Source organism: Salvelinus fontinalis, chromosome 3 (assembly GCF_029448725.1).
Source record: "Salvelinus fontinalis isolate EN_2023a chromosome 3, ASM2944872v1, whole genome shotgun sequence".
Classification (NCBI taxonomy): Eukaryota; Metazoa; Chordata; class Actinopteri; order Salmoniformes; family Salmonidae; genus Salvelinus; species Salvelinus fontinalis.
Genome location: NC_074667.1, coordinates 37383229 through 37397767, shown reverse-complemented (window position 1 = coordinate 37397767; position 14539 = coordinate 37383229). Strand labels below are relative to the sequence as shown.

At 44.1% G+C, this 14539-nt stretch overlaps 1 protein-coding gene across 3 annotated transcripts in view; it reads right to left on the bottom strand.

Annotated features, from left to right (window-relative positions):
* Nucleotides 1–14539, bottom strand: part of itpr1a (inositol 1,4,5-trisphosphate receptor, type 1a) — a 159969-nt gene that overhangs the window by 38725 nt on the left and 106705 nt on the right. Inside the window, exons 38-41 of one of the 3 annotated variants that reach the window (XM_055914751.1) lie at nucleotides 8851–8962; nucleotides 7629–7664; nucleotides 3543–3587; nucleotides 1918–2053 (exon numbers count right to left, since the gene is read on the bottom strand). In XM_055914751.1, coding sequence (XP_055770726.1) covers nucleotides 1918–2053; nucleotides 3543–3587; nucleotides 7629–7664; nucleotides 8851–8962 — 329 coding nt within the window. The remainder of the gene's footprint in view (nucleotides 1–1917; nucleotides 2054–3542; nucleotides 3588–7628; nucleotides 7665–8850; nucleotides 8963–14539) is intronic. The other 2 variants (XM_055914754.1, XM_055914763.1) reach the window with 2 other exon arrangements.

Sequence of the window (14539 nt, the reverse complement as noted above, 5' to 3'; positions counted from 1 at the left end):
ATGCAAACACACCCACTGCACTCACACACACACGCAAACACACCCACATGCAAACACACCCGCTGCACTCACACACACATGTAAACACACCCGCTGCACTCACACACACACCTGCTGCACTCACACACACATGCAAACACACCCACTGCACTCATACACACACCCGCTGCACTCACACACACACCCGCTGCACTCACACACACACACACACACATGCAAACACACCCGCTGCACTCACACACACATGCAAACACACCCACGCTGCACTCACGCACACACCCGCTGCACTCACACACACTACACTCACACACACATGCAAACACACCCACTGCACTCACACACACCCGCTGCTCTCACACACACATGCAAACACACCCGCTGCACTCACACACAGGCAAACACACTGCAATCACACACCGACACACATGCAAACACACTGCACTCACACAACCACACACATGCAATCACACTGCACTCACACAACCACACACATGCAATCACACTGCACTCACACATGCAAACACACTGCACTCACACATGCAAACACACTGCACTCACACAACCACACACATGCAATCACACTGCACTCACACATGCAAACACACTGCACTCACACATGCAAACACACATGCAAACACACACATGCAAACACACTGCACCCACACATTCAAACACACCCGCTGCACTCACACACAATCAAACACACATGCAAACACACAGCACTCACACTGCACTCATTCCCATAAGAGGCATAGTGGTGTAACAGTACTTACATATTACATTGATTGACATGAAAATGGGCACTAAAAACTGCTATAACTGGGTAATATGACATCATTCCATATGCGTGTACAGCTGCCACCACATTAAGTGTGATACACTTCTTCTGCATCCTGGTGACTGACTCATAAATGTTCTTAATACTACATAGAAATAAGCCACACTCTTATCATGGTTTATTCAACAGGCCTCATTCCCCAAAAAGCCAGAGTAGTTCTCCTCAACTGAGCAGTATGAGAAAAGCTGTGTGAAGAGATAAATCGCCTCAATGTTTTGACTTGAAATAGTGTGGTCAGATCAATCACACAGTGACCTGTTCATCATGACGAAATAACAGTGTTGTGCTCACTCACAGGGCTGGACTAGAGCTAGACATCTCTACAGCTCAGTAGTAAAGAGGTGTGTGTGTGTGTGTGTGTGTGTGTGTGTGTGTGTGTGTGTGTGTGTGTGTGTGTGTGTAGAGATAGGCCTCCTGGTTATATAACAGAGTAAGCAGGTCTGTTTGAGAAACCCTGACATGCATACACTTCTTTAGCAGAACAATATCAACTTCCCTATCCACCATGCACAGACTTTCACCTCTCAAAGTTGTGCTATCTGCATGATAAATAAAGATAAATAATTATACTTTTCTTTGGAAGGGGGCAGAGGTCCAGAGTTCAGAATTAGGTCAGAAGAATATACAACGTTGTCATGCTAGGTTTCTGTGTGCACTAGAAACTCTTCATTTTTTTGTTCATTTGTATCTGGCAAATTACTCATATAACAGTTTGTGACAACTTACATAAAAATTTACAAAACAAGCTAATTTGATTGTGGGGTGATTTATGCACCATGGGATAAAAATTACCTGAGAGTTAACCTTTTCATCCAAAACAATGGGCAGACAGACCGAGAGACAGCAGAGTACAGACGGAGAAGAGGACAGACAGAGAAGATGGGGAGACAGAGAGAAAGACAGACAGAGAGGAGGACAGAGAGACAGAGAAGAGGATAGACAGAGACAGACAGACAAGATGACAAACAGAGGGACAAATAAGATGACACAGAGAAGAAGACAGACAGAGGAGATGACAGATAGAGATACTATATACTAGATACTATATATAAGGGATGCGCTCAGAGAGATGCTCTCACCTGATTGGCTCTTGCTGGGCCCTACTGGAACCAGGGTTCCGTTGCTGAAGGCAGTCAGGCTGTCCCTCCGCCCACCACTCCTACTATGGAAGTTGCCATAGTAACGGTTCACTAGAATCTGCCTCAACGCCTCACCCTACAGAGAGAAGAAAATGGAGGTGTATTAGTGTGATGATGTAAGAGAGGAGACTTGAGAGGGAGTTTATTATACAGTGTACATTGAGCACCATATATGCATCATCATGCCAGTGAGGCCCAGTTGAATTGATTAAAGTGGTTTGAAGAGAGAAGGGACATATGGCAACTTCCCAGGTTCAAGCCAAGCCAATCCAAATAAACATTGTGTGCATGAACTGCACTGCTCTAAGTTACCCACATAGTCCTGCAAGGATGAAGATTAGAGTTCAGATGGCTTGTTTGTTTTGGTTGGAATAGGGCTCTGAAAACACCAGGGTTATGGAATTGATTTCAGCAAAGGGCTACCTACGTCGCTGTAGATAAAGCATCTGCCAAATGTCCATACTGTTATTACTCTCCCAACATTCTCATTCACATATCGAATAAACACTCAATAACACAGGTAAAAAATAAGTCATCAAGCTTGTTATATCTCTATCCCTGGTAAAAGTGAGCCTGCGTCCTGCTTTGGGAGTTTGGGACCTAGCTGTTTTCAGACAGGCCTGCCCTCCCAAGACGTAGCAATGATGACTCATCCAGCCACCAATGGGAGTCTGCACGACTCTGCCATTGCCACGGCAACTGCAGCGCACACGTTACCTGCCAGACCTCCCATGAGGGGAATGGAGGGAAAAGAGTGAGAGGTGGCAGAGTTTGTGTGTGTGTGTGTTAAAGTCAGCCGTGGGTGTGCATTTGAGAATGAGAGCGACATTACATAAAGCCTGCTACCATGGTAATGCTCCAGCTAACAGAGATGGGCTAACCCACGCAGTACGGAGAACAGAGCCTTATCTGTCATCGGCAGGGGGCAGATAAATGGACATTGTTTGGGCACTGTGTGAAACAAACTACACAATCACACATCGAGAGCCAAACATCCAATCCCGCTCCACATCTTTGTCTTCCACTCCCCATTTCCTTCGAGACAACAAGTGTGTGGAGGTGGGAAGGTAGCATATGTTGTGTGAGTTGGTCCATCTGTGTTCAATTGCAGTACCCAGTTCATGTTAGAGACAAACTAACTGCTAAGAGAATGCCACTGAAATACAGGCTTCACCTGTGCTTATCCTTTCCACACACACAGACACACTAAGCCAACCGTGATTATATGGAGGACGCCAAGTCAGCTAACCACAACTGTAGGGTAAGGGCTGCAGTGGGGTTCGTAATCTGTTGAGTTCAGTGATGGGTTAAGGGTTCAGGCTAGGGTGAAAGCCTAGCCATCTCTATGGTCGGTCTTGATCGTAGAATGTGTGTGAGCATCTGTTAGGTTAGAGTTACGTTCCTGGCCAGTAGTTATGTTCCTGGCCAGTAGTACCAGTAGTACCTACCCTTTTCTGATGTTATGCTCATGTTCATGCTAGGATCCACCAGTAGTTTATTAAGGTTATAAATTGGGGTTAAGGGTTTATGGTTGTGCTCATGTTACAGTCAGGATTAGTACCTACCCTCCTCTGGTCATCCAGTATTTTCTGTGGCTGGTTGAGATCCAGCTGCTGGTGCAGTGAGGTGGGTTAGCACAGCATAGCGAGCCAACAGAAACAAACACAGGGTTATTCCTCATGCAGCATTGGTACGGCCAACATACACAGACACAGGGTTTATAACAGATTATGAATCATTTTATAAATGATTGACTTGCAAAGGGCAGCTATAGGGTTGTGCCATGCCATTGACTGGTTAGAGCGGGGTGGTGTGAAGGTTATGGAGGGGTCAAAGCAAAGGGAGGGGTCAGCAGCGACGATGATGACTATCAATCAGGAAGTAAATGGAGGGTGGGGGAGAGAATCAACAATTCACTCTGGAACCACTGCATATAACGAATTGCAGACCAACGTTACAGTCAGCAAAGTACAATACTACTGTACAAATGACAGCACAAATAAAATAAATCCATGGTTCTCTTCTCTTTCATGTGGATCCTTGGCCTTTTGGAGAGGTGCGGCCACATAGTGGGATGTACAGGATACCTGTTAGCTAGCTACAACTGTTTGGAGTCCGATCACGCTCCCATGCAATCATGTTAATTACGTAAGATGCAGATACACTAGAAGGGGAGCGGAGGTGTGTATGGGGGAGGGGTGGAGGGGAGAGAGGGAGTTACATAATGGAGCTCAGTGACACACAGGAGCTTAGAAAACCCATCTGTCACCATAACAAGAGAGAGAGAGAGAGAGAGAATAACACAACAAATCACAACACAGGGTTCTGCCAGCACAACCATGGCCCCCCTGAAACAAGGTCAGACAGGGAAGGAGGGAATAAAGGGCGGCTGAGGGCAGGCCCATAACTGGCTACATTAGAGAGGTTGTGTGTGTGTGTGTGTGTGTGTGTGTGTGTGTGTGTGTGTGTGTGTGTGTGTGTGTGTGTGTGTGTGTGTGTGTGTGTGTGTGTGTGTGTGTGTGTGTGTGTGTGTGTGTGTGTGTGGCTGCGCCCTAGTTTTCCCTGCCTGTGTGTGTGTGTAGGGTTGGAATAGTGTACTGTTTTCCTACTGTATATCCAATATAGGGTAGATAAGCCTGAGAATATCTGGTATGCGTCTGTATAGAGACTAGCATGTTTGTGTCACCTTAAAACTTTCAGTGATTGTTACCTTTTACACATCACTTAAAGACTTAAGAATATTTAAATCTAACTTAAAAAGTTAAGTTTACATAATCATACTGTTTCCTTCAAAATGTATGACCACATCAAAGCCAGACAGCCACCGTCACACAGCCTGCTGATCAGAGCATATCTGCGCTCTCTCCCCAACGCCCATGGTCCGACCACAGCGACCGCACAACAACCCCTCATGCTCACCACATCCTCCCCAACAATCGTTCCACTGAGCTGGAATCTCCCCACGGCAAGCCCCTGCTGTCTGTCACATCTCCAGATTCCACGTTAAGAGAAAACACATGCAAAAACATTCCCCTTTTAGGTGTTTTTTGATGTGTGTGCTGTGCATGTCCATGTGTTTGTGTTTTAGCAGGCGGAGGGAGACAGTCATATTTAGACCCGTTGCTGACTGAAATGGATCTTGGGGTTTGCCGCTTGGCTGCCCACTGTCCAAAGTTCTCCAAACACAATAAAGACATTGAGGAAACCTAATAAAATGTCTGTTGCTCTCTGTCATTATCGCTGCAACTAACCTGCTTTTCTCAGACTTTTCTCAGACGTAAAATGAAATCCATCTAGTCCACCCAAGCTCTTGAGCCAAGGCCAATACCAACCAAGTGTCAGGTGAGTGTCAACAAGTGACCGGAACTACTATTGTACATAGTCATCTATAAAGGATCTATTCAGCTAAAATCACAGTTCAGAATGTTCCAGCTATGTAATGTATAGAGCTGACACAATTACATATTCTACATGCCAGAGTATCATATCTGCTCTAAAACATTTATATCTGACGGTTTTGTGATGCTACACCCTCCTGAACAGAGCCTAGGTCCCTCTCACTGATTTGCCGCCTTCCTCTTTAAATCATGGGCCCAGGCGTTAAGGGGAAATCTGAGATTGCTACATCCATTTTCATTATTTATTACATCCATTTGTATTTTTTATCTATTTGATACCCATTGATTCTAGAAGAATATCACTTATGGATGCCTCTATTAGTTCAACTGTCGCACCCCATCAGAACCAAAAATACACGCTTATTTAGTGGCGAACCAGTGGGGAACCAGAATGAGAACATTTTTGTTCTGGCCCAACACCAACACACATGATTCAGCTTCACCTAATCAACTTATCATCAAGCCCATGATGTGTTGAATTGAGTTCGTGCTCGGTTAGAACAGACATGGTCCCCCTGTGAGTTGCCGGTCCTACCAGAATTAAGAATACATAACATAGATATTCTAGAGCAGCTCATACATATAATGTTCATGTGCATTAAAGACAAGCTACATTTTAACCCACATATATTCCTCTTGCTTAATCACAGAGAGGAGTGTGTGTCTGCACTGTGCTGTGTGGGGAGTCTCTTCCAACACTAACACCCCACGGAAACAACCTCTGCCAACTCCACTTAGACTACACACAGTGTAAGTGTCTGCAGTACTCTACCGAGTGTGAGAGAAAGAAGGAGAGAGATACTGAGAAAAAGTGAGAGAAAGAGACAGAGAAAGATAAATAGAGGGAAAAAGGAAGGAGAGAGAGAAGGAAACAGGGAGAAAGAGGGAGAGGTATTAGCGAGAGAAGGGAAGGTGGGCGAGGTTGGTTGGCTTGTTTTCCTCATACTGCCGTTATTACATCAGAGCTAGCGGTGAGGAGGGAGGGGCATCAAACCGGTGTGGATAGGGAGGGCTGTAGACAGATATATACCCCCCCCCCCTCAACCCTGTACCCCATATAGCCCCCCCATATCCCCTCTTGGCCCCCTCCGGCGAATGCACAGCCTGCGTCTTTGGGTATACAGCTCCTCCACACTGTTATTGGCAATTACCTCTGAAGGTCACACATCAGTGGAGGGCAGGAGAGAGAGAGCGGGAGAGAAGCAAGGAGAGAGAGAGAAGCAATGAGAGAGAGGGATAGAATCAAGGAGAGAGGCAGGGAGAGAGAGGCAGGCTGGGTTCCAGGAAAAAGGTAAAAAAGCCGACCCGGTTCTTATGTAACCACCGCCCCAGAGCTGGCAGCGGCCCAGGGATCGTGCAGCTCACAGGCAGGGAAATCTAGGACGCAGCCACACACACACATACACACACACACACAGACACACACCTTCCTAGTCCTAGATACACTGTTACAGTGCCTCCTACTGACACCCTGGGGAAAGGCAGGGGAAACACCCTAAAACAGCCATGAGCTCAGACTGCACATAGAAAGTAGAGAATGGAGAGAAAGAAGAATGCATAGGGAAAGAGAGAGAGGAAGAGAAGATAAATAAATGGCACACATATGAGAAGCCAACATTTCTGGTCACAAATGCATTTAGGTCAAACAGAAAGTGTCAGAATATTCTATCAAACTCACACTCTCATCTTAGTGGTCCATGACTAGGGCCAGGGATTTTCTCTGTACACTTGACCAGAACAGAAAGAACTCCTGGTCCTGTCCATGACAGCATGGTGCTGCAATATCATTGACTAAAGGTCTTCCTGAAAGCTCCATTCATCCTTCTAGTGAAATAGGGAGGGATGTTCCAAAATGGAACTAGTGCACACATTCCACAGCCCTTAGAGAGACTGACTGGGACACACATACTGGCAGCCTGCCCTACCAGCATGGGACTCACCCTGGAACAGCACAACACTACTGGGTAAAGCGCACACACGTGCACGTATGGGAGCGCGCGCGCACACACCCACCCACCCACACCTTTACTTACTGATTGGGAGGGTGAGGAGAGCGGGTGGATGAGCGGGAGAGAGGGTGACAGAGAAAGCAACCCAAAACTACCACTACAACCCCAGGCGTACTACCTACAGACACATTTCACCACCACATACAGCCACAACTACAATCACAGACCTACATTTAAGAGGACAAGGCACATTCACAGAACAACTGAAAGAGGGAGAGAGAAGTAGAAGAAAAAGAGGGACAACCTCAGGCATATCCATCTCATCATCAAAGGCCCTGAGCTGAAAGAGAAGAGAGGGGTGGAGGGTTAGCCATGGATTAGCATAGAGAGGATGTAGACTGCTGTGTCAGTGTGAGCAGGGCACACCACATCATTAGATGGAACAAAAAAAATGAAATGTCACAGTCTTAGCAAGTAGACCCTTGTGCTCATTAACTCTTTATTGGACTTTTCTATTCAGGGGAAGTTAAAAATAGAAATTCACGCAGACACATGATAAACATCAGGTTCACACTTCCCACGACCAATAATCTTTACCTAATGATCTCTTTTGAAGGCTTTACAATTTAGATTTTTTTTATTTATTTCACCTTTATTTAACTAGACAAGTCAGTTAAGAACAAATTCTTATTTACAATGACGGCCTAGATACAGCGAGTTAACTGCCTTGTTCAGGGGCAGAACGACAGATTCATTTTTTTACATTGTCAGCTCGGGGATTCAATCTAGCAACCTTTCGGTTACTGGGCCACCTCTCTAACCACTAGGTTATCTGCTGCCCCGAATCAACTATTCCTCCTAAAAGCTATGACTGCTCTTACGTAATGACAGAGGTACTGTCAGCCATTGGTTAGCATAGGGAGGATACAGGCTGCTGCTGTATCAGTGTGAGCAGGGCACACCACAACATTAGGAAGCATACACAAACTTTAGTCAGATGGTATATAAAGAGCGTCTTTAAAGCACTCATGTTATGTGTATCTTAGTACACGTTTAATACTTTAGAAAATACGTTCATTAGTAAAGGGTGTTTGACACACAACGGAAAGAGTTGGTATAATAGTAAAGGCGAGATCCATCCATTCTGAGCCAATTCCCTTTCTAGGAAGATCGGGGGTTATATCTCCCTGCTTGACCTCAGACATGAATGCTTTCATTGGACCGTGCTGGTGAGTTAGTGTCCAGCCAAGTATTCATGAGGTCAGTCTAGCCTGGACCAGCTCAGTGTGTGTGTGTGTGTCTGTGTGTGTGTACTCATCATGTAGATCCATATCATTCCGTATCACATCATAATAAAAAGATGGTTGATGAGTTGTACAATGTGAGCGATCCTAAAAAGAGAAGGGTAGAAACTAGGTTGGTCATTGACACCACTATACTGTGATGGAGAGAAGCAGTGGTATTCGAGGTTCGGGGCTGCTGATGGAGGTAAGGTAAGGTGTGTTGTGTTGTGACTCGTGTCCTACCTTCTCTCCGTATCCTCTGTCTTTGGTCATCATCTCTCGGAGGGTCTGCAGGACCTTGATACACAGCCTCTCTTCATTCTCCTCCAGAAGCTGCTTGGTGTGTTTGATCAGCCTGGGGAGAGACAGTGTCAAAGGTCACCGTGGGGTCACTAACCATGGGGTCATGGTGGGGTTGAGTTCACAAGGGTTGACTGAATGGGTGGGTTTGGGGCTCACTGTAAGGTGGGGTGGTGGGTGTTGTACACACATTTTCATTTAAGTCATTTAACCAGAGCGACTTAGTGAGTGCATTCAACTACGTTTTTTATTGGAAAACAATCACATATTAGTCATTGCCAGTAAACACTTCATTTTGTTTCTTTTCAGATGAAGTCTGTCAAGTGGAAATAGAAATTCACGCAGACACCCAACTTAAGATAAAAAACAGCTTCACGTTTCCCATGACCAATAATCTTATCCACAAATGTTCTCTTTTTGAAGGCCTTGGCAACACCCAACTATACTGAACAAAAATAGAAAATGCAACATGTAAAGTGCTGGTTCTACGTTTCATGAGCTGAAATCAATTTGACACTAGAAGGTACACTAGACGGTGTTGGTACTGTCAGAATGAGGGCGTCTGCAGTTCCACTGGTGTTGCCGCTGTGTGTCTGGGTTCAGGGAGAGACCGACACACAGACCACCACCCAACCTGACATCTGGACTATACTGGAAGACCTCAGAGACACTGTGCACAACCTGTGGGTCATCGTGTTGAAGCAGGGAGAGCAGCTGAGCAACTGAGACTGAACTATCCTTCTACAAGAGCCAGGTGGTTGATCTGAAAGTGGAGCTGACATCACCAAGTACCAGACGGAGGGGATCAGGAAGGAGAATGACAGTACAGTCACAAAGACCCTATTAATTTAATAATTACTAGTTCTCATATGTAATTCCATGGGTACAGTAATGTGAAAACTTTGCATAATCTTTTTACTTTATCCACCACAGCAACCATATTGGGCCCGATTCAGACTTAGGAAATGTGAGCCTTTCCTACACACTTCTCAGTAGTTGGAATTCAGACTTACCTTACAGTGCCTTGGAAAGTATTCAGACCCCTTGACATTTTCCACATTGTTACAGACTTATGCTAAAATTGAATCAATAGTCCCCCCCCCCCATCAAGCTAAACCCCATAATGACAAAGCAAAAACTTAAATATCACACTCACATAAGTATTCAGACCATTTACTCAGTACTTTGTTGAAGCATTTTTGGCATCGATTACAGCCTCAAGTCTTCTTGGGTATGACGCTACAAGCTTGGCACACCTGTATTTGGGGAGTTTCTCCCATTATTCTCTGCAGATCATCTCAAGCTCTGTCAGGTTGGATGGGGAGCGTTGCTGCACAGCTATTTTCAAGTCTCTCCAGAGATGTGCGATTGGGTTCAGGTCCGGTTTCTGGCTGGGCCACTCAAGGACATTCAGAGACTTGTCCCGAAGCCACTGTCCTGTTGGATGGTGAACCTTCGCCCCAGTCTGAGGTCCTGAGCGCTCTGGAGCAGGTTTTCATCAAGGATCTCTCTGTACTTTGCTACATTCATCTTTCCCTCGATCCTGACTAGTCTCCCAGTCCCTGCCACTGAAAAAGATCCCCACAGCAAGAAGCTGCCACCACCAGGTTCCCTCCAGACGTGACGTTGGCACTCTGAACTCTTTGGACTATCTTGCTTTCAACAGACCAGAACTCTAGAGCTCTGTCAGAGTGACCATCGGGTTCTTGGTCACGACCCTGACCAAGACCCTTCTCCCCGATTGCTCAGTTTGGCCGGGCGGCCAGCTCTAGGAAGAGTCTTGGTGGTTCTAAACTTCTTCCATTGAAGAATGATGGAGGCCAATGTGTTCTTGAGGACCTTCAATGCTGCAGAAATGTTTTGGTACCCTTCCCCAGATCTGTGCTTCAACACAAGCCTGTCTCGGAGCTCTACGGACAATTCCTTCGACCTCATGGCTTGGTTTTTGCTCTGAAATACACTGTCAACTGTGGGACCATATACAGACAGGTGCGTGCCTTTCCAAATCATGTCCAATCAGTTGAATTTACCACAGGTGGACTCTAATCAAGTTGTAGAAACCTCTAAAGGATGATCAATGGAAAGAGGATGCACCTGAGCTCAATTTCAAGGCAAATAGCAAAGGGTCTGAATACTTGTGGAAATAAGGTATCTGTTTTTTACATTTAATAAATGTGCAAACATTTCTAAAAACCTGTTTTCGCTTTGTCATATATGGGATATTGAGTGTAGATTTTGTTTTACTTAATCCATTTTAGGACAAGGCTGTAACGTAACAAAATGTGGAAAAAGTCAAGGGGTCTGAATACTTTCCAAAGGCACTGTATGTAGGTGCGTAACAAGCATTTCAGGCATGGTTCCCTTGCGCGCATTGAATATAATTTATTTAACCGCTGAAAATCCTCCCACTTGCTGCCCAACAGATTTTCTGCTGGAGTTCATTCAATTGCGTTTTCAGTACTTTTATCCAATTTAATTAGAATTTTCTTGACAGACTTACTAGAATATATGAAGAGAACAGTTCAGAATATTAGGGACCAAGAAAGAAAGCCATGTAAATACATTCATATTGGTCTCATTTTAAGCACCAATTGGTAGATACAAAAATAGTCTGATCGTGTATATTATTTAGGGCTCATAAAGTATTTATGAACAATAATAATAATGTACAATAGGGGTTGAACAGTAGTCCTATAAACCTACCATAATAATCCTCACTAATCATAGAACTTTGATGACAGCGGTCCATTCGTCATGAAGCGTGGCCCAGGCTCCAGGTTTAAACTGCTATGTATGGTCTGTGTTCCACAATGATTCAAATAGGCTACATGTCCCAACTTGTAATACGTTAGCCTAATATGATCCACTATTGCTAGCGATCCTCAGGAACAACCACACAAACGTGACAGGTAAACAAGTAGCGAGTCTACTGTTATTTTTCACTGTCTTTTTACTGTTGTTTTTATTTCTGTACTTCCCTATTGTACACCTAATACCTTTTTTAAAAATATAAATCGCACTGTTGGTTAGGGGCTTGTAAGTAAGCATTTCACTGTAAGGCCTACACCTGTTGTATTTGGCGCACGTGACAAATAAACTTTGATTTGATTTAAACAATAAATGTAAATGAACTAACACTAAAGTCAGTGACAGTTATACATGTATGTGGGTATAACTGATGGTGGCTACCTATAGTGGCAAATATTTAACACGATACAAATTGTAGAAAACACAGTGAAAAGTCCGGGCATATAATTAAAAATTAAAAAATCATAAATCAACTTGGTAGGTTTGGCGCTATAACTGTCATTTGCGCATAGCTACAGAAGCCTATAGCTTGGGTCTCCAAATTGCATCCCGTTATTAAATCAAGCTTAATTTATACAGCACATTTCAGACATGAATGCAACACAATGTGCTTCACAGGAAAAAAACAAATACAAAAAATGAAAATAAAAACAAATATTTACTACACAACAAACATGAGGATAAAAAACAGAAGAACAACAATTTAAAACTGAAAGACTAAAAAAAGCATCCTAAGGAAAAGTGAAGCTAAAAAGGTGTGTTTTAAGATCCCTTTAAATATGTCCACAGCTTCGGCCCCCCACAGGTTTTCTGGCAGGGTAGTCCAGAGGCAAGGGGCATAGTAACTAAAAAAAGAGACCTCTCCATGCCTCTTGGTCCTAGACTTTGGGATAGTTAAAAGGCCAGTGCCAGAGGACGTGAGGGACCTCTTGGGTACATAACTTAAAAGGATGTCTGATATGTATCGGGGTGCACAATCATGGATTAATTTGAAAACCAATAGAAGAATCTTAAAATTTATTCTAAAACTCATAGGCAGCCAGTGCAGAGACTTTAAAACCGGTGTAATGTGCGCTCTCCGTCTGGTCTTGGTCAGTACCCGTGCTGCAGCATTCTGTATGTTTTGCAATTGACCAATGGCTTTCTTGGGTAGACCAGACAGGAGAGCATTACAGTAGTCAAGCCTGATTGTAATAAAAGCATGGATGAGTCTCTCTGTATCAGCCTAAGAGAGTAAGAGATAAACACCTCTCTGGGAAGAGGAAGGGTGTGGTTGTATGCTTCATGATTAACGACTCATGGTGTAATCATAACAGAGAGGAACTCAAGTCCTTCTGCTCACCTGATCTAGAATTCCTTACAATCAAATGCTGGCCAAATTACCTCCCAAAATAATTATTGTCAGTTATCGTCACAGCTGGGTACATGTGTACATGGCTGAATATAAACAGTTAGTTTATAGTTAGTCCCGCTGCAAGGCAATCAAAAACAAAATGCCGGTACAGGGACAAAGTGGAGTAACAATTCAACGGCTCAGACACGAGATGTGGCAGGGTCTAGTGAAGAGGTGACTCCGGGATCCTGGCCTTCGAGGCAGAATTCCTCTATCCAGTGTGTGTTCTTTTGCCCATCTTAATCTTTTCTTTTCGTTGGCCAGTCTGAGATATGGCTTTTTCTTTGCAACTCTACCTAGAAGTCCAGCATCCCGGAGTCGCCTCTTCACTGTTGACGTTGAGACTGGTGTTTTGCGGGTACTATTTAATGAAGCTGCCAGTTGAGGACTTGTGAGGCATCTGTTTCTCAAACTAGACACTAATGTACTTGTCCTCTTGCTCAGACGTGCACCGGGGCCTCCCACTCCTCTTTCTATTCTGGTTAGGGCCAGTTTGCGCTGTTCTGTGAAGGGAGTAGTACACAGCCTTGTACGAGATCTTCAGTTTCTTGGCAATTTCTCGCATGGAATATCCTTCATTTCTCAGAACAAGAATAGACTGATGAGTTTCAGAAGAAAGTTATTTGTTTCTGGCCATTTTGAGCCTGTAATCTAACCCACAAATAATGACGCCCCAGATACTCAACGAGTCTAAAGAATGCCAGTTTTTTGCTTATTTAATCAGCACAACAGTTTTCAGCTGTGCTAACATAATTGCAAAGGGGTTTTATAATGATCAATTAGCCTTTTAAAATTATAAACTTGGATTAGCGTGCAATTGGAACACAGGAGTAATGGTTGCTGTCCCTCCAGGACACCTACACCACCCAATGTCACAGGAAGGCCATAAAGATCATCAAGGACAACAACCACCCGAGCCACTGCCTGTTCACCCCGCTATAATCCAGAAGGCAAGGTCAGTACAGGTGCATCAAAGCAGGGACCGAGAGACTGAAAAACAGCTTCTATCTCAAGGCCATCAGACTGTTAAACAGCCACCACTAACATCGAGTGGCTGCTGCCAACATACTGACTCAACTCCAGCTCACTTTAATAATGGAATTGATGGAAATTGATCAAAAATGTATCACTAGCCACTTTAAACAATGCCACTTAATATAATGTATATGTACAGTGGGGAGAACAAGTATTTGATACACATGCAATAAAATGCAAATTAATTACTTAAAAATCATACAATGTAATTTTCTGGATTTTTGTTTTGGATTCCGTCTTTCACAGTTGAAGTGTACCTATGATAAAATAATTACAGACCTCTACATGCTTTGTAAGTAGGAAAACACGCAAAATCAGCAGTGTATCAAATACTTGTTCTCCCCACTGTATATACTGTACTCTATATCATCTACTGCATCTTGCCATCTTTATGTA